Source organism: Papio anubis, chromosome 20 (genome assembly GCF_008728515.1).
Source record: "Papio anubis isolate 15944 chromosome 20, Panubis1.0, whole genome shotgun sequence".
In the NCBI taxonomy this organism is placed as follows: domain Eukaryota; kingdom Metazoa; phylum Chordata; class Mammalia; order Primates; family Cercopithecidae; genus Papio; species Papio anubis.
The window spans coordinates 11,324,752-11,348,373 of NC_044995.1; the positions used below are offsets into that span (position 1 = coordinate 11,324,752).

The window sequence follows — 23,622 nt, forward strand, 5'->3', positions numbered from 1 at the left end:
AACAGTGTTTATGGTAGTGTATTTCATTTCATAAAAATAAAACTTTGTTTTGAGACAGAGTCTCACTCTGTTGTCCAGGCTGGAGTGCAATGGTGCGATCTCAGCTCAATGTAACCTCTGCCTCTCAGGTTCAAGCAATTCTCGTGGTTCAGCCTCCCAAGTAGCTGGGACTATAGGCGAGTGCCACCACGCCCGACTATTTTTTCGTATTTTTAGTAGAGATGGGGTTTCATCATTTTGGCCAGGCTGGTCTCAAACTCCTGACCTCAGGTGATCTGCCCGCCTTGGGCTCCCAAAGTTCCAGGATTACAGCCATCAGCCACCATGCCCAGCCTAAAAATATAACTTTTAAAAGCTATACAGAGACGTATGTGTAAGAAAAAATGGGCACAAACTTTTAGCAGCAAGTATATCTGGGAGGGGGAAATAGAAATACTCAAAGAAAAAACAAACATAATTTCTAGTGTTCTTCTGGGAATGTATATTACTTGCATCACCACTAAAAACCTTAAAATGTGAGTGCTTCTAAATTTATAGGCGTGAGCCACCATGCCCGGCCTACAGTATGAATATACTGAACATTACTGAACTGTATGCTTAAAAACGGTTAAGACACTAAGCTTTGTGTGGTTTTTACCACAATGAAATATAAGAATTTTTAAATGAGTTCTTCTAAATTTAAAAATGTAAACATGAAGAGGAGTGTCTAAACTGTTTGACGTATCAGGAACTGGGTAGGAACAGGAGGGAAATTCTGTATTAACCTCAGGGTCCCACAGGCCTTAACAACGTGAGAGGGGATTGCTTTAGATTAACAGACTTAAGAGCTCAGACGAGCAAATGCGATCTGGGGGGCACGTTTAGATCCAGATTGAAACAAGCTGACTGTCCAAGGACATCTTGGGAGATAATCAGGGAAGTCTGGTTATGGTGTGAGTAAAACCCTTTGTCTGAGGTGATTTAAAAATTTCCTTTTTAAGTAGAGGTACTGAAGTTTAAAAAACATAAATGAGTCCATTAAAAATATGTTAAGTAAATAACAGTTCAAGCAGAATGTAGATTTAGCAAAAACGGCAACAGGAGAAGTGAAATAAAAGACCGATCAGGCTATGAGCCTTCTGATCGTGGGGAGAGAAGTGGATTTCATGAGAGAGTGAATGAGGTAGAAACTACCTTAAAGACATGACAGGGTTTTCCTGGAGGTGAAGGGAGAAAAATTATGGAAGATGTAGAAAGGAAGTGGTTCCTGAAAAGGGTGGGAGCTAATTGAAAAGGCACAGGAGCCAACTTGAAAGAGCTCCCAATGGCCAAAGCTACAGCCGTTTGAACAACAAAATAAATGACAGTACTGAATTACAGCCCATAGAATACATATCCATGAATCCATTCTGATATAAAGAAACGAGGGCGGCCAGGTGCGGGGGCTCACGCCTGTAATCCCAGCACTTTGGGAGGCCGAGGTGGGCAGATCACGAGGTCAGGAGATCGAGACCATCCTGGCTAACACAGTGAAACTCCGTCTCTACTAAAAACACAAAAAATTAGCTGGGCGTGGTGGTGGGCGCCTGTAGTCCCAGCTACTCGGGAGGCTGAGGCAGGAGAATGGTGTGAACCTGGGAGGCGGAGCTTGCAGTAAGCCAAGATTGCACCACTGCACTCCACTCCAGCCTGGATGACAGAGCGAGACTCAGTCTCAAAAAAAAAAACAAAAAAAAAAGGAAATGAGGGCAATCCTCCCTCACAATGAATAACACTGAAAAAGGTAAAATCTATTAGCTATTTTCCTATGCAACAAAAATATTCTTTGTAAGCTTTTCACCTGTATGACATCTGAGGAATCCCCTCTTGGAAAAAGGTTTTCCTACATCCTTGCAACATTTTTTTTTAACCACACTTTGATGAATTTTCAAGTTGTTAAAAAGGTGTGGGGGCTAGTGAAAGGCCTTCTCACATTCAGAACACTCTTTCTAGGATGAAGCCAAAAATGTTGAGAAACGTGTGTGCTGTGACTGAAGGTTTCTCAACAGTGATTGGATGCAACAGTTTTCTCTTGAGAATGGAATTGATAATGTTGAGTGAGGTATGAAGGTCGGCCGAAACACTTCCCACACAGCCGACACTGGTAAGGCCTCTCTTGAGTGTGAGTCCTATAATGCTGAATGAGATGTGAATTCCGACTGAAGACTTTGCCACAGTCACAACACTGGCAGGCTCTCTCTCCAACGTAGTCATGTTTCCGCTGATAACGAATTAAGTATGTCTTGCTGGGGGACAGCACAGGAGAAAGGACTCTTGCTGCCTCATGGGCTTTGAGATGTTGAAGAAGATGCACATTCTGGAGAAAAGCTTTGCCGCACTGAAAACATTCATAGTAGTCCTCCTGACTATGAATTCTTACACGTTCACAGAGATTCGCACACTGGATGGAAGGCTTCCTACCAGAATGGGTCTTCTGATGTCTGTTGAGGTGTGGCATGAGATAGAAGGCTTTACCACACTGTTTACATTCATAGGGTTTCTTCCCAGTATGGATCTGTTTGTGTCTCCCAAGGGCTACTTGAGTACTAAAGGTTCGTTTGCAAAATTCACATCTGTTGTGTTTGTTATCTTGGGAAGCTGACTGGGGACTTGTACATATGCCAGGAGCAGTGTCCTCCTGGGGATCCTTTCCTAGAGGATCCTCGGATTGTTCACTAAGAGTAGAGCTTCTCCCAAATTCATCACTGCCACAGCTTCTTTCCTGAGTGAGGGTCTTGGGGTCATTCATTTTTATAGGACTCAAAAGTTTCTCTTGGTTGCCCTGGTGTGGTTCCAATGGATTGTCATGAGCCTCTCCTGCAGAGACATGCCAGAAGTTACCTACTGCTAAATTATCCTTTCCTGCCCCCCAGTAATAACATTTCTATAGGCAGGCTTTGCCCTGGAGTTAGTGCTTTGGTTTCAGGTCTCTTTTCCTAATCTAAAAAAAAAAAAGTAAAAATTCCTCTATTCTTTTTACTCAGAGAGACATACGAATATAATAGAAATAAAGAGACCAAGGGTAACAAACAGATCTCATGGAGGTTGAGAGAGTTTTCTGAAAACCTAAAGAGAAAATGGGAAAAGGACAGAAAGGACAGTAAGTGGCCAGGCACAGTGGCTGACACCTGTAATCCCAGCACCTTGGGAGGCCGAGGCGGGCGGATCACAAGGTCAAGAGGTTGAGATCATCCTGGCCAACGTGGTGAAACCCCGTCTCTACTAAAAATGCAAAAAATTAGCTGGGCGTGGTGGCGCGCGCCTGTAGTCCCAGCTGCTCAGGAGGCTGAGGCAGGAGAATCGCTTGAACCCGGGATTCACCCGGGTTCACCCGAGATCGTACCACAGCACTGCAGCCTGGACGACAGAGTGAGACTCTGTCTCAAAAAAGAAAGAAAGAAAGAAAGAAAAAGAAAAGACAGTAAGCAAGGAAGAGTGAGAGTGGGGAAGAAGCAGAAAAAATATCATCCAGGAGGATGGCGTGTCAAAAAGATGCCACAAATGTACAGAGTTAGAATGAGCAGAAGTCAGAGAAAGAGCTGGGGTTGGGGCTCGCCAGCATTTTCCAAACCATGTTTGGCAGATCACTAATATTCTGAAAAACAAATAGCTGTTACTATGAAGGGGGTTCCACTGTCAAGTTAATTTGGGAAATGTTGTATGACACAAATCAAGAAATCAAGCAGATTTCATTCCTGTAGGATTCAGAACTTTTAATATGCACCTTGAACCCCAAAAAGGGAAGGTACAGAATGTGGCGTTTCTTAAACTGATCTTGCCATGAAACATTTTTTTTTTTAGAATATCTATTACCGTGGTTCTTCAGGACTACTGAGGAGACACTGGAGTAAACAGGTCAACAACCTCTTGTTCAGAATTAAATAAAGATTCTCCTTTCTTAGCTCCAAATCTCTTGTTTTACCTCAATCTACACTGCCAACCAATTCCCTTTAATTCAATATTTATTAAATGCCTGTTTGGTGCAAGGCATTATCTAACCAGATGGGTCAGAGGTCTGTAAAAGGACTCTAATCGGACTATAAATGACGACAGGAGCAGAGATGGGGGAACTGACTCCACTTAGGAACAGGACATGATTAGTGGAGGGGACAGCATTTGGCCTCAGCAAATGGGGAAGGGGGGCGAGTTTACATAAAACAGCCTGAGCTAAGCTATAGAACTGTGAAAGTATACAGTCCTGGGGAGCTAGAAACAGGATTTTAGTTGCAAGATCTGTAGGAGATGAGGCTGGGATGCAAATTTCAGGCCAGACTGGGAGGAACTTCAGTGTTTTGCTGAAAGTTTGAATTTTATCTTGACGGAGGTTAAGAAGCTGATAAAAAAAAGTCTATGCTTTATAAAGGCAACTCTCTGGTAGGAAAAATACTGAAGCCAAGGAAGTCAAGTATAAGACTGTGGTTTGGAAAAGAGGTGATGAACACAGTTGGTTGCATCCTGGCAGACACTCAAAGTATGTGAACAGAGTACAGGTAAAACAGCAGAGCCAGAACACGGCTTAGGAAGTCATCAGGAAAAGAGGGATAGCTGGGCCCATCACAATGGATCAACTCTTTTAGGAAGTGGTCTTTGAAGAGAACACTCAAGAACGGAAGAGTAAGAGAACACCTAGTCCTTGCTGGCTCTTCTGTTTTCCTTACCCTGCTGTACATCCAATATTTCAGTATGTTCTGCCAGTTCTCCTTTCAGGGAATACCTCAAACCTGACCACTCTACAACCATAGCCTCAGCCTCCATCATCTTTAGCCTGGTGGACTTCAATGGCCTCTTGAATTGGTTTCTCTGGCTTTTCCTCTTAAAGCCCGTTCTCCGTAGGACAACCAGATGGATCTTTCTAGAATAGCACTGCCCCGTAGAACTCCCAGTGCTGATGGAAATGGTCTACACTTTTGCTGTCCAGCACAGTAGCCGTTAGTCACATGTGGCTATCAAATGTTTGCCATGTGGCTTGTGTGACTGAGGAACTAAATTTTAAATTTTATGTAATTCTTACTAGTGTAAATGTAAGCAGCCACATGTGCCTATTGTCTACCACACTGGACAGCAAAGTTCTAAAATGTCAATAAGACTACCTCATTTCCCTGCTCAAAACTTCCCACCATCTTTGCATCTCACTTATAACAAAATTCTTTAACATATTCCTAAGTGGGCTGGCCCCTGACTATCTCTGTGATCTCATCTTCTATCTTCCACTTAACTCAGACCCTATTGCCCTTCTTCCTGTTTTTGGAACACCCACGCTCATTCCAATCTCAGGGTCCTTGCGTTTGCTGTTCACTCTGCCTGTAACAGTCTTCCTCAAGATTTCTACATGGTTCAGCTCCTCATCTCATTCAAGTCTTCCACACTGAGGTCTTCTCTGACTATTCCATCTTAAGCAACCTCCCATATCTCATTCTCTATCTGCTTTACATTCAGTTATTATTTGTCTATTTTTTTAAAACTACTGCCTCCGTTAGAATGCAAGCTCTATGAAGGAAAAGATTTGCCTGTCTTGTTCATTATTGTATCCACAGATGCTAGGACAGTACCTGGTCCACCACAGAAGCCTGATAAATATCTATGGGATGACTGAATGAATGAAGAAACCAGAGTAGGGAAAGAAGAGAAGACAATGAAAGAAACAGAGAGGAGTCTTCCTGGTAACTTCTTGCATTTTGTTTGGACATCCCTTTTCCACTCACACAGAAAAAGGTGGAGGAGGGCTGTGTCAATCAGCACTGTACTGGACACAGCTACTAGTTCAGGAAAGGGATACAACCCGATATGGAACAATGAAAAATCAGGAGAGCTGGAAAAGATGTTTCCTCTCTCTTGAGAATGCGTCTTGGACACACCAGCTCTTTCTTGCTCCTTCTTTGCACATGAACAACAACAACAACAACAAAAATGCATCTAGGATTTATTGTCAGAGTTGAAGGCAGAGTAGAAGGAGAAAATGAAACTAGGTCTTTGATGACTTCACTGGGTCCCTGAATACAGGTCAGCTGATCAATAGTATAGGCTAATAATCCCTCTATGACTTTAGCCAGTTTGGGTGTGGGTTTTCTGTTAACTGCAACTGAAGGACAACAGTGATCCCAGCTGATGCACATAGTGACCCAATTCAAAGAAGGGGATTTCATGAAGATGGTAAGTGTTATTAGACTGTAGCCATAGAGTTTGGAGGACGTGAAGTCTATGGTTCCAGAACCATAAGGATGCTAGTGGGAACCTTTTGTGGAACTTTCAGAGAAGAGTGTATACGTGTGTCTATGTTGGCAGAAGTAGGGGGATGGAAACCAGAGGGCCAGGGTTAAGAAGAAAAGGGAAGGGAGCCTCTGGGTGTCAACAAGTCTGAGGAGCTGATGTGAGGGAAAGTGGAGGGCAGTGAGAAAGACAAGTGGTATCAGGCCAGGGTTTTTTGTTTGTCTCAGTTAAAGAGGAAAGATCTATGATTTCTAGCTGCAAGGAGAAAGGCATGAGTGAATGGAAGGGCTGGAACCCAAGAGTAAAAGGACACTGGCCACCCTGGAACTGAGCAGGACAGGAACTGACGTTGCAGGAAGAGATGAGCTCCAGAAAGGAGATGAAGGGGAGTAGTGAGGAGAAAGAGGCCCTGAGGTGAGAGCACCTACCAGCCTTCTCCCTGGCCCAGGGGGCTTTGAGGAAAGCTCCCTGACTAGCATTTCCTGGTCCCTCCTCCTACAGCCCAGGCTTCCCCCTCACTACTCACCTTGACAAATCACTGTATGTCTGCTGTCTGTCTCCATTGCACGTGATTCCTCCGCTTCCAGGCGTGAGATAATGTCAGGTTTAGAGAACTGGTACCCTGTTGGAGAGGAAGATTCAGAACTCAGGGTTTCAGTAACTCCCAACCCGGGGTCCCAAAGACTCTGGGGTAATAAGGAAGGAATAAACTCTCGCAGGAGTGAAATGTAGCCTGTTTCCAGCCTATAGAGATTTTACCCCCAAGGGACATCTAGAATGTATGGAGATATCTTTGGTTGTCACAACTGTGGGAGCAGCGGGAGGGGTTCCTGGTGTCTAGTACGGCTGGAGGCAGGGACACGGCTCAACATTCTGCAAGACAGCTCCACAACCCAGAACGATCTGGCCCCACGTCAAGAGCGCCAAGGTTGAACAACTCTGCTATGAAGACTAAAAAGGGGGCATGAGGGCAGTGTGCTGAGCTCTACACTTCAGCACCAAGAATCTGACGTAGCCGCTCAAAAAGTCAACAGTTTGGTTCTTTTCCTTCCTGGGATAACGTCCACTGCCTCTTTGTCTTGAAGTGCTGCTCCTCCCCCTCCCTTAAGTTCCTTGTTTCCCAAACTTCTATCATTTGCACACCAAATTATTATCTATTTGTCTACTGTCTGACTCTCTCTACTCAAACATAACATCCATGAGAATGGGAAATGTCATCTATTTGGTAACCCCAATGCCTATACTAGGCCTTGTACATCTGAATTCACTGGCAAGTTAATGAATGACCCTTGCATTTTGGCATTTCTATGTGCCATTTATAGTCATATTCAGTATTTATTTAATGTTTTTCTTTAGATCACCTTTCTTGTTAACTTAAATACACTTATTTTTTATTTTTTATTTTTTTTGAGACAGTCTCGTTCTGTTACCCAGGCTAGAGTGCAGTGGCGCAATCTCGGCTCACTGCAGCTTCTGCCTCCCAGGTTCAAGTGATTCTTCTGCCTCAGCCTCTCCAGTAGCTGGGACTACCCAGCTAATTTTTCATATTTTTAGTAGAGATGAGGTTTCACCATGTTGGCCAGGCTGGTCTTGAACTCCTGACCTCAAATGAACTGCCCGCCTCTGCCTCCCAAAGTGCTGGGATTACAGGCATGAGCCACTGCACCTGGCCAATATGCTTATTTTCAATGGAAGCTTTATATCAACCCTATAAATGGAAACCAATGTCACTCACCCACACGCACAAAAAATGGAAGGTAACATCATGGTAAATATAACAGAAACTAAGGTTATTGAGTGCTAGCTAGCTTCTGTTGCCTATCTGACACTCAGGGTTTGATGTCTGCTCTCTCTTTGCTAAAATGGAAGAATAATTAGAGAGACATGCTAACAAACTGATATTCTCTACTTGATAGAGTCAGAAGGCTTAAAAGAAAATTAGAAGAACTTTTTTCTCACCAACAGATTGAAGGATTATGTCATGCTGTCCATGTACTGCCTAAAATAATCTTCTATTTAGCTCACTGTACTCATTCCATACTTAGGAAGACAATGTCCCAGGTGACATATAAGATTGCTATTAACACGAAACCTTTAGTGTTAAAGAAGCCAAGGGCTCATAAGATAGAAATGCCTCCAGGTCACTGCATAAGAGCTGGAAAGATAAAATTAATTTATTTCTTCTACTTTGATACTATTCCCTCTATTTTAAGTCATAAAATGTGGTAAGCTAGAGAAGAGTATAAAATACGCTGGAAAATGTACTTCCTGGTAACCGATAAGAACCAGAGTTAAACGTATGCATCCCTGTGCTAGGTTTGAGGTAGGAGGTGTGTGTTTTCTCACTAGGTCTCTGACTTCACCAGGTTACTGCCAGTGGAACAGCATTTGTTTTGGCTTCTGTTTTTCAGGAGACCTCAAGCCCCCAAAAAAGCCACTGAAAAAGGATCTTGGCACCGGCAACATAAACTTTTCACTTTTCACTTTCAACTTTACCTGTGAGAACAGGTAAGACAATTTTGCCTCTGCATGTAAAGAGAGATTGGCAACCTCTGATTGTTAAAACTCAAGCCAGTAGAAGTCTTTGGAGCTCCTGGAAGTTTTAGCAATTCCTTCGCTCATTCAATAAACATCATTTCCAGCCTTCCATTGTGCTGAGAACTGGTGGAGCAAACCCCTGTCAGGTAGCACATCAGAGTTTAAGAGAGCAGATTCTGGAGTCTGCTTGGAGTTAAATCCCAGCTTTCGACAAGTAATTTAACCTTCCAATGACTCAGTTTCCTCAACGTTAAAAATGTCGATAATAACAACAACGATAGGCATACCTCCCCCTCATAGGACTAGTGTGGGGATTCAAGGAGTCGGAATATGTAAAACACTTATACAAGTGCCTGACACATATGTAGTGCTCAAGAAATGTTAGCTATTTTATAATTAACAGTGAATTTGATATTCAAATATTAAAATATTGCCTCTGACCTGGGTTGAGACTCACTGACATACTGAACCGCCATTACTGATGAGAGGACACAAAGGAGTTGAGAGCCACTGCCCTAGTGGGAAGAAACCAAGTCCTGTGGAGAAGGCATACTTACCCAAGGAGACCAGGTTCCGGTAATTCTCCAGCATCACCTCCCTGTAGAGGTTTCTCTGAGCGGCACTAAGGGAGCTTAATTCCTCCGGGCTGAAGTCCACAAACACATCCTCAAACGTCACCAACTCCTCAAACACCAGAAATGCTCCTAAGTGTTTGAAGTCCAGGAACTATCCCAGAGAGAGGAGAAGGAATGTGATGAGAGGACTGAACATGAGGCAGGCATTCAGACCAGCAGAGAGCTTCCGCGTGCTCTAATGCAGAGCCACAGGCACCTGGCATTGCATCTTGCTTTGTCTTAGAGTCTGAGAGAAGTGGGAACATTACTGAAACAGTTCCTGTTGCTAATTACTACAGATTTGGGTTGAGGGGGAAATAGCCTTTTAAGCCACTTTATAAAGATAGAATGCAAGCATGCAAATACTTAAAAGCTCAGCAGTATACCTCAGCCTCAGGAATCAGAGTCCTGGCTCTGGTTCTTTGTGAGTTTGGGTAGGTTAAGCCTCAGGGTACCACCTGTAAAACAAAGTGCTCATAACATGAAGAAATATTCAATCTTGTTAATAAACAAGGAGATGAAAATCAAAATGACAAAATACCATTTTGTACCCATTCGATTAAGTATTGGGTAAAAATTAAGTAACTGAGTAAAAATTAATAAGTGGGACAATACCAAGTATTACATAAAACATGGATCCACTGGAGATGCTAAGGGAAATGTAAATTGGAAAACCATTTTTGATCCAGAAATTCTTTTTTTAATTTTTTAAAATTTTTGTGGGTACATAGTACTTCTATATACTTCTGGGGTGCATGAGGTGCTTTGATACAGGCAGGCAATGTGGAATAAGCACATCCTGGGGAATGGGGTATCCATCCCCTCAGGCATTTGTCCTTTGAGTTACAAACAATCCAATTACACTCTTTAAGTTATTTTACAATAACTTTATTGTAATAATAAAGTTATTATTGACTATAGACTCCCTACTGTGTTATCAATAGTAGGTCTTATTCATTCTTTCTCCTTTTTTTTTGTACTTGTTAGCCATCTCCACCTCCCTCCAGCCCCCCAACAACCCTTCCCAGCCTCTGATAACCACCCTTCTCATCTCTATTTGACCCCAAAATTCTATTCCTAGGTATATTTGCTCATGTGTACTTAAAGACATGGATGGGTAGGTATGTTTATAATAGCATGTTTGGAACATCCAAAATGTGGAAATAACCCAAACATTCATTAACAGTAGACGAGACAAATATGGTATAGCCATATAATGAAATAGTATTCTAGCAATAGAAATCAATTAACTGGCCGGGTGCGGTGGCTCACACCTGTAATCCCAGCACTTTGGGAGGCCGAGGTGGGCGGATCACAAGCTCAGGAGATCGAGACCCTCCTGGCCAACATGGTGAAACCCCGTCTCTACTAAAAATACAAAAAATTAGCTGGGCGTGGTGCCTGTAATCCCAGCTACTCGGGAGGCTGAGGCAGGAGAATGGCATGAACCCGGGAGGTGGAGCTTGCAGTGAGCTGAGATCACACCACTGCGCTCCAGCCTGGGTGACAGAGCAAGACTCTGACTCCAAAAAAAAAAAAAAGAAAGAAATCAATTAATTACAGTTATATATAAGAATCTTGGTAGCCTAAGGTTGAATTTAAAAGGCAGATACCATATATCCAAAGGAAAATAAGCCATCCTACCAAAAAGACACATGCACTCATATGTTCCTCACAGCACTGTTCACAGAAGCAGAGACATGGAATCAACCCAAGTGCCCATCTACAGTGGACTGGATAAAGAAAATGAGGTGTGTACACACCATTGAATGCTATGCAGCCAAAAAAAGAACAAAATCATGTCGTCTGTAGCAACACAGATGCAACTGGAAACCATTATCCTAAGTGAACTATCGCAGAAACAGAAAACCAAATACCACGTGTTCTCACTTATTAGTGGGAGCTAAACACTGGGTTCGCATGGTCATTAAAATGGGACAACAGGCAGAAGACAGGTGATTTCTGCATTTCCAACTGAGGTACCAGGTTCATCTCACTGGGGCTTATCGGACAGTGGGTGCAGGACAGTGGGTGCAGCCCACCGAGCGTGAGCCAAAGCAGGGCGAGGCATTGCCTCACCCAGGAAGTGCAAGGGGTCAGGGAATTCCCTTTCCTAGACAAGCAAAGCTGTGACAGATGGCACCTGGAAAATTGGGTCACTCCCACCCTAATACTGCGCTTTTCCAATTGTCTTAGCAAATGGCACACCGGGAGATTATATCCTGCGCCTGGCTCGGAGGGTCCCATGCCCATGGAGCCTCGCTCATTCCTAGCACAGCAGTCTGAGATCGAACTGCAAGGCGGCAGCGAGGCTGGGGTAGGGGCGCCTGCCATTGCTGAGGCTTGAGTAGGTAAACAAAGCGGCCAGGAAGCTCAAACTGGGTGGAGCCCACAGCAGCTCAAGGAGGCCTGCCTGCCTCTGTAGACCCCACCTATGGGGGCAGGGCATAGTCGAACAAAACGCAGCAGAAACCTCTGCAGACTTAAATGTCCCCGTCTGACAGCTTTGAAGAGAGTTGTGGTTCTCCCAGCATGGAGTTTGAGATCTGAGAATGGACAGACTGCCTCTTCAAGTGGGTCCCAGACCCCCAAGTAGCCTAACTGGGAGACACCCCCCAGCAGGGGCCAACTGATACCTCATACAGCTGGGTGCCCCTCTGAGCCAAAACTTCCAGAGGAAGGGTCAGGCAGCAACATTTGCCGTTCTGCAATGTTTGCTGTTCTGCAGCCTCCGCTGGTGATACCCAGGCAAACAGGGTCTGGAGTGGACCTCCAGCAAACTCCAACAGACCTGCAGCTGAGGGTCCTCACTGTTAGAAGGAATACTAACAAACAGAAAGGACATCCACACCAAAACCCCATCCGTATGTCACCATCATCAAAGACCAAAGGTAGATAAAACCACAAAGATGGGGGAAAAACAGAGCAGAAAAGCTGAAAATTCTAAAAATCAGAGCACCTCTTCTCCTGCAAAGGAATGCAGCTCCTTGCCAGCAATGGGACAAAGCTGGACAGAGAATGACTTTGACGAGTTGAGAGAAGAAGGCTTCAGACGATCAAACTTCTCCGAGCTAAAGGAGGAAGTTCGAACCCATCGCAAAGAAGCTAAAAATCTTGAAAAAAGATTAGACGAATGGCTAACTAGAATAACCAGTGTAGAGAAGTCCTTAAATGGCCTGATGGAGTTGAAAACCATGGCATGAGAACTATGTGACGAATGCACAAGCTTCAGTAGCCGATTCAATCAACTGGAAGAAAGGGTATCAGTGATTGAAGATTAAATGAATGAAATGAAGTGAGAAGAGAAGTTTAGAGAAAAAAGAGTAAAAAGAAATGAACAAAGCCTCCAAGAAATATGGGACTACATGAAAAGACCAAATCTACATCTGATTGGTGTACCTGAAAGTGATGGGGAGAATGGAACCAAGTTGGAAAACACTCTGTAGGATATTATCCAGGAGAACCTCCCCAACCTAGCAAGACAGGCCAACATTCAAATTCAGGAAATACAGAGAACGCCACAAAGATACTCCTCGAGAAGAGCAACTCCAAGACACAAAATTGTCAGATTCACCAAAGTTGAAATGAAGGAAAAAATGTTAAGGGCAGCCAGAGAGAAAGGTCAGGTTACCCACAAATGAAGCCCATCAGACTAACAGCGGACCTCTCAGCAGAAACTCTACAAGCCAGAAGAAAGTGGGGACCAACATTCAACATTCTTAAAGAAAAGAATTTTCAACTCAGAATTTCATATCCAGCCAAACTAAGTTTCATAAGGGAAGGAGAAATAAAATCCTTTACAGGCCGGGCGCGGTGGCTCAAGCCTGTAATCCTAGCACTTTGGGAGGCCGAGACGGGCGGATCACGAGGTCAGGAGATCGAGACCATCCTGGCTAACATGGTGAAACCCCGTCTCTACTAAAAAATACAAAAAACTAGCCGGGCGAGGTGGCTGGCGCCTGTAGTCCCAGCTACTCGGGAGGCTGAGGCAGGAGAATAGCGTAAACCCAGGAGGCGGAGCTTGCAGTGAGCTGAGATCCGGCCACTGTACTCCAGTCTGGGCGACAGAGCGAGACTCCGTCTCAAAAAAAAAAATAAAATAAAATAAAATAAAATCCTTTACAGACAAGCAAAAGCTGAGAGATTTTGTCACCACCAGGCCTGCCCTACAAGAGCTCCCGAAGGAAGCACTAAACATGGAAAGGAACAACCAGTACCAGCCACTGCAAAAACATGCCAAATTGTAAAGACCATCAATGCTAGGAAGAAACTGCATCAACTAACAAACAAAAAACCAGCTAACATCATAATGACAGGATCATAAATTCACACATAATGACATTAACCTTAAGTGTAAATGGGCTAAATGCTCCAATTAAAAGACACAGACTGGCAAATTGGATAAAGAGTCAAGACCCATCAGTGTGCTGTATTCAGGAGACCCAACTCACATGCAGAGACACACACAGGCTCAAAATAAAGGGATGGAGGAAGATCGACCATGCAAATGGAAAAAAAAAAAAAAAGGCAGGGGTTGCAATCCTAGTCTCTGATAAAACAGACTTTAAACCAACAAAGATCAAAAGAGACAAAGAAGGCCATTACATAATGGTAAAGGGATCAATTCAACAAGAGGAGTTCACTATCCTAAATATATATGCACCCAATACAGGAGCACCCAGATTCATAAAGCAAGTCCTTAGAGACATACAAAGAGACTTAGACTCCCACACAATAATAATGGAGACTTTAACACTCCACTGTCAACGTTAGACAGATCAATGAGACAGAATTTTAATAAGGATATCCAGGAATTGAACTCATCTCTGCACCAAGCGGACCTAATAGACATCTACAGAACTCTCCACCCCAAATCAACAGAATACACATTCTTCTCAGCACCACATTGCACTTATTCCAAAATGGACCACATAGTTGGAAGTAAAGCACTCCTCAGCAAATGTAAAATAACAGAAATTATAACAAACTGTCTCTCAGACCACAGTGCAATCAAACTAGAACTCAGGATTAAGAAACTCACTCAAAACCACTCAACTACATGGAAACTGAACAACCTGCTCCTAAATAACTACTGGGTACATAACGAAATGATGGCAGAAATAAAGATGTTCTTTGAAACCAATGAGAACAAAGATACAACATACTAGAAGCTCTGGGAAACATTTAAAGCAGTGTGTAGAGGGAAATTTATAGCACTAAATGCCCATAAGAGAAAGCAGGAAAGATCTAAAATTGACACCCTAACATCACAATTAAAAGAAACAGAGAAGCAAGAGCAAACAAATTCAAAAGCTAATAGAAGACAAGAAATAACTAAGATCAGAGCAGAACTGAAGGAGATAGAGACACCAAAAACCCTTCAAAAAATCAATGAATCCAGGAGCTCGTTTTTTGAAAAGATCAACAAAATGGATAGACCGCTAGCAAGACTAACAAAGAAGAAAAGAGAGAAGAATCAAATAGACACAATAAAAAATGATAACGGGATATCACCACTGATCCCACAGAAATACAAACTACCATCAGAGAATACTATAAACACCTCTATGCAAATAAACTAGAAAATCTAGAAGAAATGGATAAATTCCTGGACACGTACACCCTCCCAAGACTAAACCAGGAAGAAGTTGAATCTCTGAATAGACCAATAACAGGCTCTGAAATTTAGGCAATAATTAATAGCTTATCAACCAAAAGAAGTCTGGGACCAGATGGATTCACAGCCGAATTCTACCAGAGGTACAAAGAGGAGCTGGTACCATTCCTTCTGAAACTATTCCAAACAATAGAAAAAGAGGGAATCCTCCCTAACTCATTTTATGAGGCCAGCATCACCCTGATACCAAAGCCTGGCAGAGATACAACAAAAAAAGAGAATTTTAGACCAATATCCCTGATGAACATCGATGCAAAAACCCTTAATAAAATACTGGCAAACCGAATCCAGCAGCACATCAAAAAGCTTATCCACCATGATCAAGTGGGCTTCATCCCTGGGATGCAAGGCTGCTTCAGCATATGCAAATCAATAAACATAATCCAGCATATAAACAGAACCAAAGACAAAAACCACATGATTATCTCAACAGATGGAGAAAAGGCCTTTGACAAAATTCAACAGCCCTTCATGCTAAAAACTCTCAATAAATTAGGTATTGTTGGGATGTATCTCAAAATAATAAGAGCTATTTATGACAAACCCACAGTCAATATAATACTGAATGGGAAAAAACTGGAAGCATTCCCTTTGAAAACTGGCATAAGACAGGGATGCCCTCTCTCACCACTCCTATTCAACATAGTGTTGGAAGTTCTGGCCAGGGCAATCAGGCAGGAGAAAGAAATAAAGGGTATTCAAGTAGGAAAAGAGGAAGTCAAATTGTCCCTGTTTGCATATGACATGATTGTATATCTAGAAAACCCCATCGTCTCAGCCCAAAATCTCCTTAAGCTGATAAGCAACTTCAGCAAAGTCTCAGGATACAAAATCAATATGCAAAAATCACAAGCATTCTTATACACCAATAACAGACAGAGAGCCAAATCATGAGTGAACTCTCATTCACAACTGCTTCAAAGAGAATCAAATACCTAGGAATCCAACTTACAAGGGATGTGAAGGACCTCTTCAAGGAGAACTACAAACCACTGCTCAACGAAATAAAAGAGGACACAAACAAATAGAAGAACATTCCATGCTCATGGATAGGAAGAATCAATATCGTGAAAATGGCCATACTGCCCAAGGTAATTTACAGATTCAATGCCATCCCCATCAAGCTACCAATGACTTTCTTCACAGAATTGGAAAAAACTACTTTAAAGTTCATATGGAACCAAAAAAGAGCCCACATTGCCAAGTCAATCCTAAGCCAAAAGAACAAAGGTGAAGGCATCATGCTACCTGACTTCAAACTATACTACAAGGCTATAGTAATCAAAACAGCATGGTACTGGTACCAAAACAGACATATAGACCAATGGAACAGAACAGAGCCCTCAGAAATAAGACCACACATCTACAACCATCTGATCTTTGACAGACCTCACAAAAACAAGAAATGGGGAAAGGATTCTCTCCTTAATAAATGGTGCTGGGAAAACTGGCTAGCCATATGTAGAAAGCTGAAACTGGATCCCTTCCTTACACCTTATACAAAAATTAATTCAAGATGGATTAAAGACTTAAATGTTAGATCTAAAACCATAAAAACCCTAGAGGAAAACCTAGGCAATACCATTCAGGACATAGGCATGGGCAAGGACTTCATGTCTAAAACACCAAAAGCAATGGCAACAAAAGCCAAAACTGACAAATGGGATCTAATTAAACGAAAGAGCTTCTGCACAGCAAAAGAAGCTACCATCAGAGTGAACAGGTAACCTACAGAATGGGAAAATATTTTGGCAATCTACTCATCTGACAAAGGGCTAATACCCAGAATCTACAAAGAACTTAAACAAATTTACAAGAAAAAAACAAACAACTCCATCAAAAAGTGGGCAAAGGATATGAACAGACACCTCTCAAAAGAAGACATTTATGCAGCCAACAGACACATGAAAAAATGCTCACCATCACTCGCCATCACAGAAATGCCAATCAAAACCACAATGAGATACCATCTCACACCAGTTAGAATGGCAATCATTAAAAAGTCAGGAAACAACAGGTGCTGGAGAGGATGTGGAGAAACAGGAACATTTTTACACTGTTGGTGAGACTGTAAACTAGTTCAACCATTGTGGAAGACAGTGTGGTGAATCCTCAAGGATCTAGAACTAGAAATACCATTTGACCCAGCCATCCCATTACTGGGTATATACCCAAAGGATTATAAATCACGCTGCTATAAAGACACATGCACACGTATGTTTATTGTGGCACTATTCACAATAGCAAAGACTTGAAACCAACCCAAATGTCCATCAATGATAGACTGGATTAAGAAAGTGTGGCACATATACACCATGGAATACTATGCAGCCATAAGAAAGGATGAGTTCATGTCCTTTGTAGGGACATGGATGAAGCTGGAAACCATCATTCTCAGCAAACTATCGCAAGGACAAAAAACAAACACTGCATGTTCTCACTCATAGGTGGGAATTGAACAATGAGAACACTTGGACACAGAAAGGGGAACATGACACACTGGGGCCTGTTGTGGGGTAGGGGTAGAGGGGAGGGATATCATTAGGAGATATACCTAATGTAAATGATGAGTTAATGGGTGCAGCACACCAACATGGCACATATATACATATGGAACAAATCTGCACGTTGTGCACATGTACCCTAGAACTTAAAGTATAGTAAAAAAAAAGAGAAAGAATTGCCAACAAATTTGAATGTGAAATATTTGAAAGGTCAAAGCTGTAAAAAACTCTACTTAATTTTTAAGAATATTTTAGGTAATATTAAAATACTAAAAATAATAAAAGTAGTTAATTGTCCTAAAAAAAATGGGACAACAGACACTAGGGAATACAAGAGGAGGCAGGGAGGGAGGGGAGTAAGGGTTGGAAAAAGCTATTTATTGGGTACCATGCTTAGTACCTGAGTGACATATTCATTCATGCTCCAAATCTTAGCATTGTTACACCTTTGTAACAAACCTGCACATGTGTGCCCTAATTCTAAAATAAAAGTGAAAAAAAAAGATAGACTGACCTCTTCAAATCTAACATTATCCTGAGGCAATAGGATACTTACCTTCCTTCGCAAATCTGAATATCTACTAACTAGAAAATTGTAACACGTATGAGAAAATGCATAGGATCTCCCCACTCAAATATGCTAATCCAATAACAGTCTTCATAAACAGTTAACGACAAAAATTGAAAATGAAAACTTACTAGCCATTTTGCTCAAAATGTTATAGCAGTTAATGAGTTTTCTGTTTGTTTCCAGTTATACTTTGGCAATGAAAAAAATGATTCAAAACCAAAGGTACATTGTTAGGCTGAGGTCTTAACCTGGCAATCAAGGATTCTTAAGGTTGAGCTTTGCAGTACATGTGCACCTTTCTGGAAGATAAAAATTCCAAGTTTCTCAAAGGAGTCTGTGACTCAAAATATTTAGAAGACAGCAGTCTCAGTTTTTCATAATCATTTTTCTTGTGCTTTATTTTAGTTAACTAATACAGTTAATATGCTATAATACCTTGAATATAACGGATAATTGATATTATTATAAAAATTGTTAAAAGAGAAATGTTACCTGATTAACTGTAAGACAACGGAATTTAGTTGTAGAAAAGGTATCTATTTCAAGTAAGAATCACTGTATGGTAGGCCATGAGTTCTCAGTCACAGCGTCCTTTTTAAACGATGGTGGTCATGTGGTAGTCAGAGCATTTTTAAGACTGCTCTCTTACTGTTCCCAACTGTTTTCCTACTATAAACTGTCAATCAACCCTCCTTTCTTTTTTCCATCTCATTCTCTGTAACCATTAGAGAAAATCATGGGAACAAACCTATACTGGAATAAGGAGTTTTGAGTTCTGCTATTAGCTGGTTGTGAGGTATGGGTTAATTAATCTTTGATTCTCATTGTCTCATCTTTAAAATAAAGAGACCCATTACATTATCTCTAAAGTCACTTACACTCTAAAATTTTACAATAAAACACCTAAAATTGCTTGATACTATAAAAATAAAAAGGCAGATATCATAAGATTACACAAGACTATGATAGCCATTTTATTAATATACATCTTTTGTGTTTTAATTGAAACTTTTTAAAACTTTATGCAAATCAACAAACATTGGATTAAATTAGGGATCACATACTGGCTGCTCAGCTCCTTCAGATGGGTTTATTTGGCTCGCATGGTCCTTCTACTTTTTTAAAAAAATTTGTATTAGCTGCCAACACCAAAAAATTAGGAAATGTCATTATTAACTGGTTTTGTGACTTCTGATTAAAAACATTAGAAAATCTGGGGACCTGGGTACACATTCTCACATGGCACCATCAGCAAAAGCTGAGTCACAGCTGCCCTTATATATGGGACAGGCACTCCCCTGTTTGTCATAATCCACCCAGCCCAGTTCCTTATTTATATTCCCTTGGTAGTCCCTCAGGGGCATCTTTGCTTGGAATCCCTGGCACAGAAGGTAGGGACAGAGGGCTACTCTCAGGAGCAGACATTCTACAACATTGTTTCTCAACCTTTTTTCCTTATCTCGCTCCCTCCACCCCAGTAATCTTTATAGACCATTTTTTCTAATCACAACCCCCATGAATTTTTTCTGGTTCTAAAGAAAGCAGAGTATATTAATTTCATTATTGTCTTTTAGGTTTCTAAAACATGACTTAACAAGAACACTGGAGAACATTTTTGAAACAAAAAATCAGAAAACCTCATAACAGTATCATGTCCCTATAAGAGCTGCCATTTGTTAAAGGCCTACAGTAAGCCACACCCTTTGTGTGGGTAGAAGGGGTTGTCTTCATTTACACTATTTTCATTTTTGCAAAGTACATTCCAGTCCTTGATATGGATATACTTTTTCAAACAATTATAAATTAGCATTGATTCACATACACAGTTATTGGATGCTTCCAATTTTAATGTGCACACAAATCGCCTGGGGATCTTGTTAAACACAGATTCTAATTCAATTGGTGGAACTGGGGCCACAGGTGCCGTATGTCTATTTTTTTAATAACAGCTTTATTGAGATTTAATTTATGTATTATAAAAGTCACCTATTTGAAGTATGCAATTTAATGGGTTTTTAAGCATATTCACAGCGTTGTGCAACCATCACCCCAATAAGTTTCAGAACATTTCATCACCCCAAAAGAAACCCTACACCTTCTAGCAGTCACTCTCCATTTCCCTCCAACATCTTCCCACTCCCTACCCCAAGCCCTAGGCAACCACTAACATACCTTATGTCTCCATAGATTTGCTGATTCTGGATATTTCATAAAAATGGAATCGCACGGTACCCTATACATTTTAATATTGCAAATATACTGTGTATCTGTGTATGTACTGTATGTATGCCTGTGCTGTATGCATAAGAAGAATAGTATGTGTTCATCTCCAAGAACCAATTTTCTTCCCCTTGAAGGCAATATCATCCTCCTTAAGAATGCATGTTCTATGACATGACTTTCAAGGAAAAGGCCCTTTTCAATTGCTCTGTGACTTTCTGGCACCTCCTATATGGTTCTAAGAACATTCTTTTTTCCCTCAAATGGAGCCTGACACCGGTAGACGTTGGTGAATAAACAAACAGATAATGACACTACCAGAATCATTTGTATAATCTTGTACAACGAGAAAACAGTTTTATGTTTGACGATTTCATTAAAATACTATTCATTATTTTGGAGGAAATATATGGTAGGACATAATTATCTTTCCTTTTTTTTAAATTCTGGGGTATTCTAGCCTATCCATGCTTCCCAGTGGACTCCATTGTCTCAAATCTCCAAATCCAAAAATTTAGTTGAACTAGGATGGCCAGATAAAATTCAGCATGCCCAGTTAAATTTGAATTTCAGTAAGTTTTAAGGGGCTCAGTTTTTTGAAATCTTTGACAATTTCATGGATAGTGTGTTGGGTGGGAAGAGCACTGGGCTGGCAGTTCAGAGACCTGGGTTCAAGTACTGTACTGTTTTTTTCTTTTTTTCTTGTTTGTTTTCTGAGATAGAGTCTCCCTCTGTCGCCCAGGCTGGAGTGAAGTGGTGCAATCTCAGCTCCCTGCAACCTCCACCTCCTGGGTTCAAGCAATTCTCATGCTACTCCCAAGTAGCTGGGATTACAGGTGTGTGTCACCACGCCCAGCTAATATTTGTATTTTTAGTAGAGACGGGGTTTCACCATGTTGGCCAGGCTGGTCTTGAACTCCTGACCCAAGGTGGACTGCCTGCCTTGGCCTCCCAAAGTGCTGGGGTTACAGGTATGAGCCACTGCACCCAGTCTGTACTGTTATTTAGTTGCATTGGACAAGACAGGTAACATCTCTGATCTGGACCTTGACCTATAAATGGGTCATCATACTTTTTGTATCATAGGGTTTTATGAAGATCAGATTTTGTTAAGTGCCTATTAAAAATCTGTTTTTTCTTTTTTTCTTTTTTCTTTTTTTTTTTTGACATGAAGTCTCACTCTCCTCCAGGCTGGAGTGCAGCAATGTGATCTTGGCTCACTGCAACCTCCGCCTCCCCAGTTCAAGTGATCCTCCTGCCTCAGCCTCCCGAGTAGCTGGGATTACAGGCACGTGCCACCACACCCAGCTAATTTTTGTATTTTTAGTAGAGATGGGGTTTCACCATGTTGGCCAGGCTGGTCTTGAACTCCTGACCTCAGGTGATCCTCCCACCTCAGGAAGGCTATTGGCCTGAAATTTTCTTTTTTTGTTGTCTCTGCCAGGTTTTGCTATCCGGATGATGCTGGCCTCATAAAATGAACCTCTTTTTCTATTGTTTGGAATAGTTTCAGAAGGAATGGTACAAGCTCCTCTTTGTACCTCTGGTAGAATTCGGCTGTGAATCTGTCTGGTCCTGGGCTTTTTTTGGTTGGTAGGCTATTAATTACTGCCTCAATTTCAGAACTTGTTATTGGTCTATTCAGGGATTCGACTTCTTCCTGGTTTAGTCTTGGGAGGGTGTACGTGTCCAGGAATTTATCCATTTCTTCTAGATTTTCTAGTTTATTTGCATAGAGATGTTTAAAGTATTCTCTGATGATAGTTTGTATTTCTGTGGGATCACTGGTGATATCCCTTTATCGTTTTTTATTGTGTCTATTTGATTCTTCTCTCTTTTCTTCTTTATTAGTCTGGCGAGCAGTCTATCTATTTTGTTGATCTTTTCAAAAAACCAGCTCCTGGATTCATTGATTTTTTGAAGGGTTTTTGGTGTCTCTATCTCCTTCAGTTCTGCTCCCATCTTAGTTGTTTCTTATCTTCTGTTAGTTCTTGAATTTGTTTGCTCTTGCTTCTCTAGTTCTTTTAATTGTGATGTTAGGGTGTCAATTTTAGATCTTTCCTACTTTCTCCTGTGGGCATTTAGTGTTTAGTGCTATAAATTTCCCTCTAAACACTGCTTTAGCTGTGTCCCAGAGATTCTGGTACGTTGTGTCTTTGTTCTCATCGGTTTCAAAGAACTTATTTATTTCTGCCTTAATTTCGTTATTTACTGAGTCATTTGGGAGCAGGTTATTCAGTTTCCATATCGTGTGGTTTTGAGTGAGTTTCTTAGTCCTGAGTTCTAAATTATTTTCCTTAAGAATGTTGAATATTGACCCCCCACTCTCTTCTGGCTTGTAGGGTTTCTGCAGAGAGATCTGTGTGAGTCTGATGGGTTTCCCTTTGTGGGTTACCCGACTTTTCTCTCTGGCTGCCCTTAACATTTTTTCCTTCATTTCAATTATGACAATTATGCGTCTTGGAGTTGCTCTTCTCAAGGAGTATCTTTGTGCTGTTCTCTGTATTTCCTGAATTTGAATGTTGGTCTGTCTTGCTAGGTTGGGGAAGTTCTCCTGGATAATATCCTGAAGAGTGTTTTCCAACTTGGTTTATTCTCCCCATCACTTTCAGGTACACCAATCAAATGTAGGTTTGGTCTTTTCATATAGTCCCATATTTCTTGGAGGCTTTGTTCATTTCTTTTCATTCTTTTTTCTCTAATCTTGTGTTCATGCTTTATTTCATTAAGTTGATCTTCAGTCTCTGATATCCTTTCTTCGGCTTGATCGATTTGCTACTGATACTTATGTATGCTTCATGAAGTTCTCATGCTGTGTTTTTCAGCTCTATCAGGTAATTTATGTTTGTCTCTAAACTGGTTATTATAGTTAGCAATTCCTCTAACCTTTTTTCAAGGTTCCTAGCTTCGTTGCACTGGGTTACAACATGCTCCTTTAGCTTGGAAGAGTTTGGATAAACAACAGTTTTTTACATAAGTATGTCTTTTTTTTTTTTTTTTTTGAGACGGAGTCTCGCTCTGTCGCCCAGGCTGGAGTGCAGTGGCCGGATCTCAGCTCACTGCAAGCTCCGCCTCCCGGGTTTACGCCATTCTCCTGCCTCAGCCTCCCGAGTAGCTGGGACTACAGGCGCCCGCCACCTCGCCCGGCTAGTTTTTTGTATTTTTTAGTAGAGACGGGGTTTCACCGTGTTAGCCAGGATGGTCTCGATCTCCTGACCTCGTGATCCGCCCGTCTCGGCCTCCCAAAGTGCTGGGATTACAGGCTTGAGCCAC

General features: G+C 41.6%; 1 protein-coding gene across 2 annotated transcripts in view; it reads right to left on the minus strand.

The window, feature by feature from the left end:
• Positions 1-1,887: 1,887 nt before the first annotated feature.
• ZIM2 (zinc finger imprinted 2) overlaps positions 1,888-23,622 on the minus strand; it is a 29,681-nt gene continuing 7,946 nt past the window's right edge. Inside the window, exons 3-5 of one of the 2 annotated variants that reach the window (XM_003916188.5) lie at positions 9,321-9,489; positions 6,752-6,847; positions 1,888-2,835 (exon numbers count right to left, since the gene is read on the minus strand). In XM_003916188.5, coding sequence (XP_003916237.2) covers positions 2,021-2,835; positions 6,752-6,847; positions 9,321-9,489 — 1,080 coding nt within the window. In that variant the 3' untranslated portion in view covers positions 1,888-2,020. Of the gene's footprint in view, positions 2,836-6,751; positions 6,848-9,320; positions 9,836-23,622 lie in introns of both variants that reach the window. The other variant, XM_021931482.1, reaches the window with a different exon arrangement.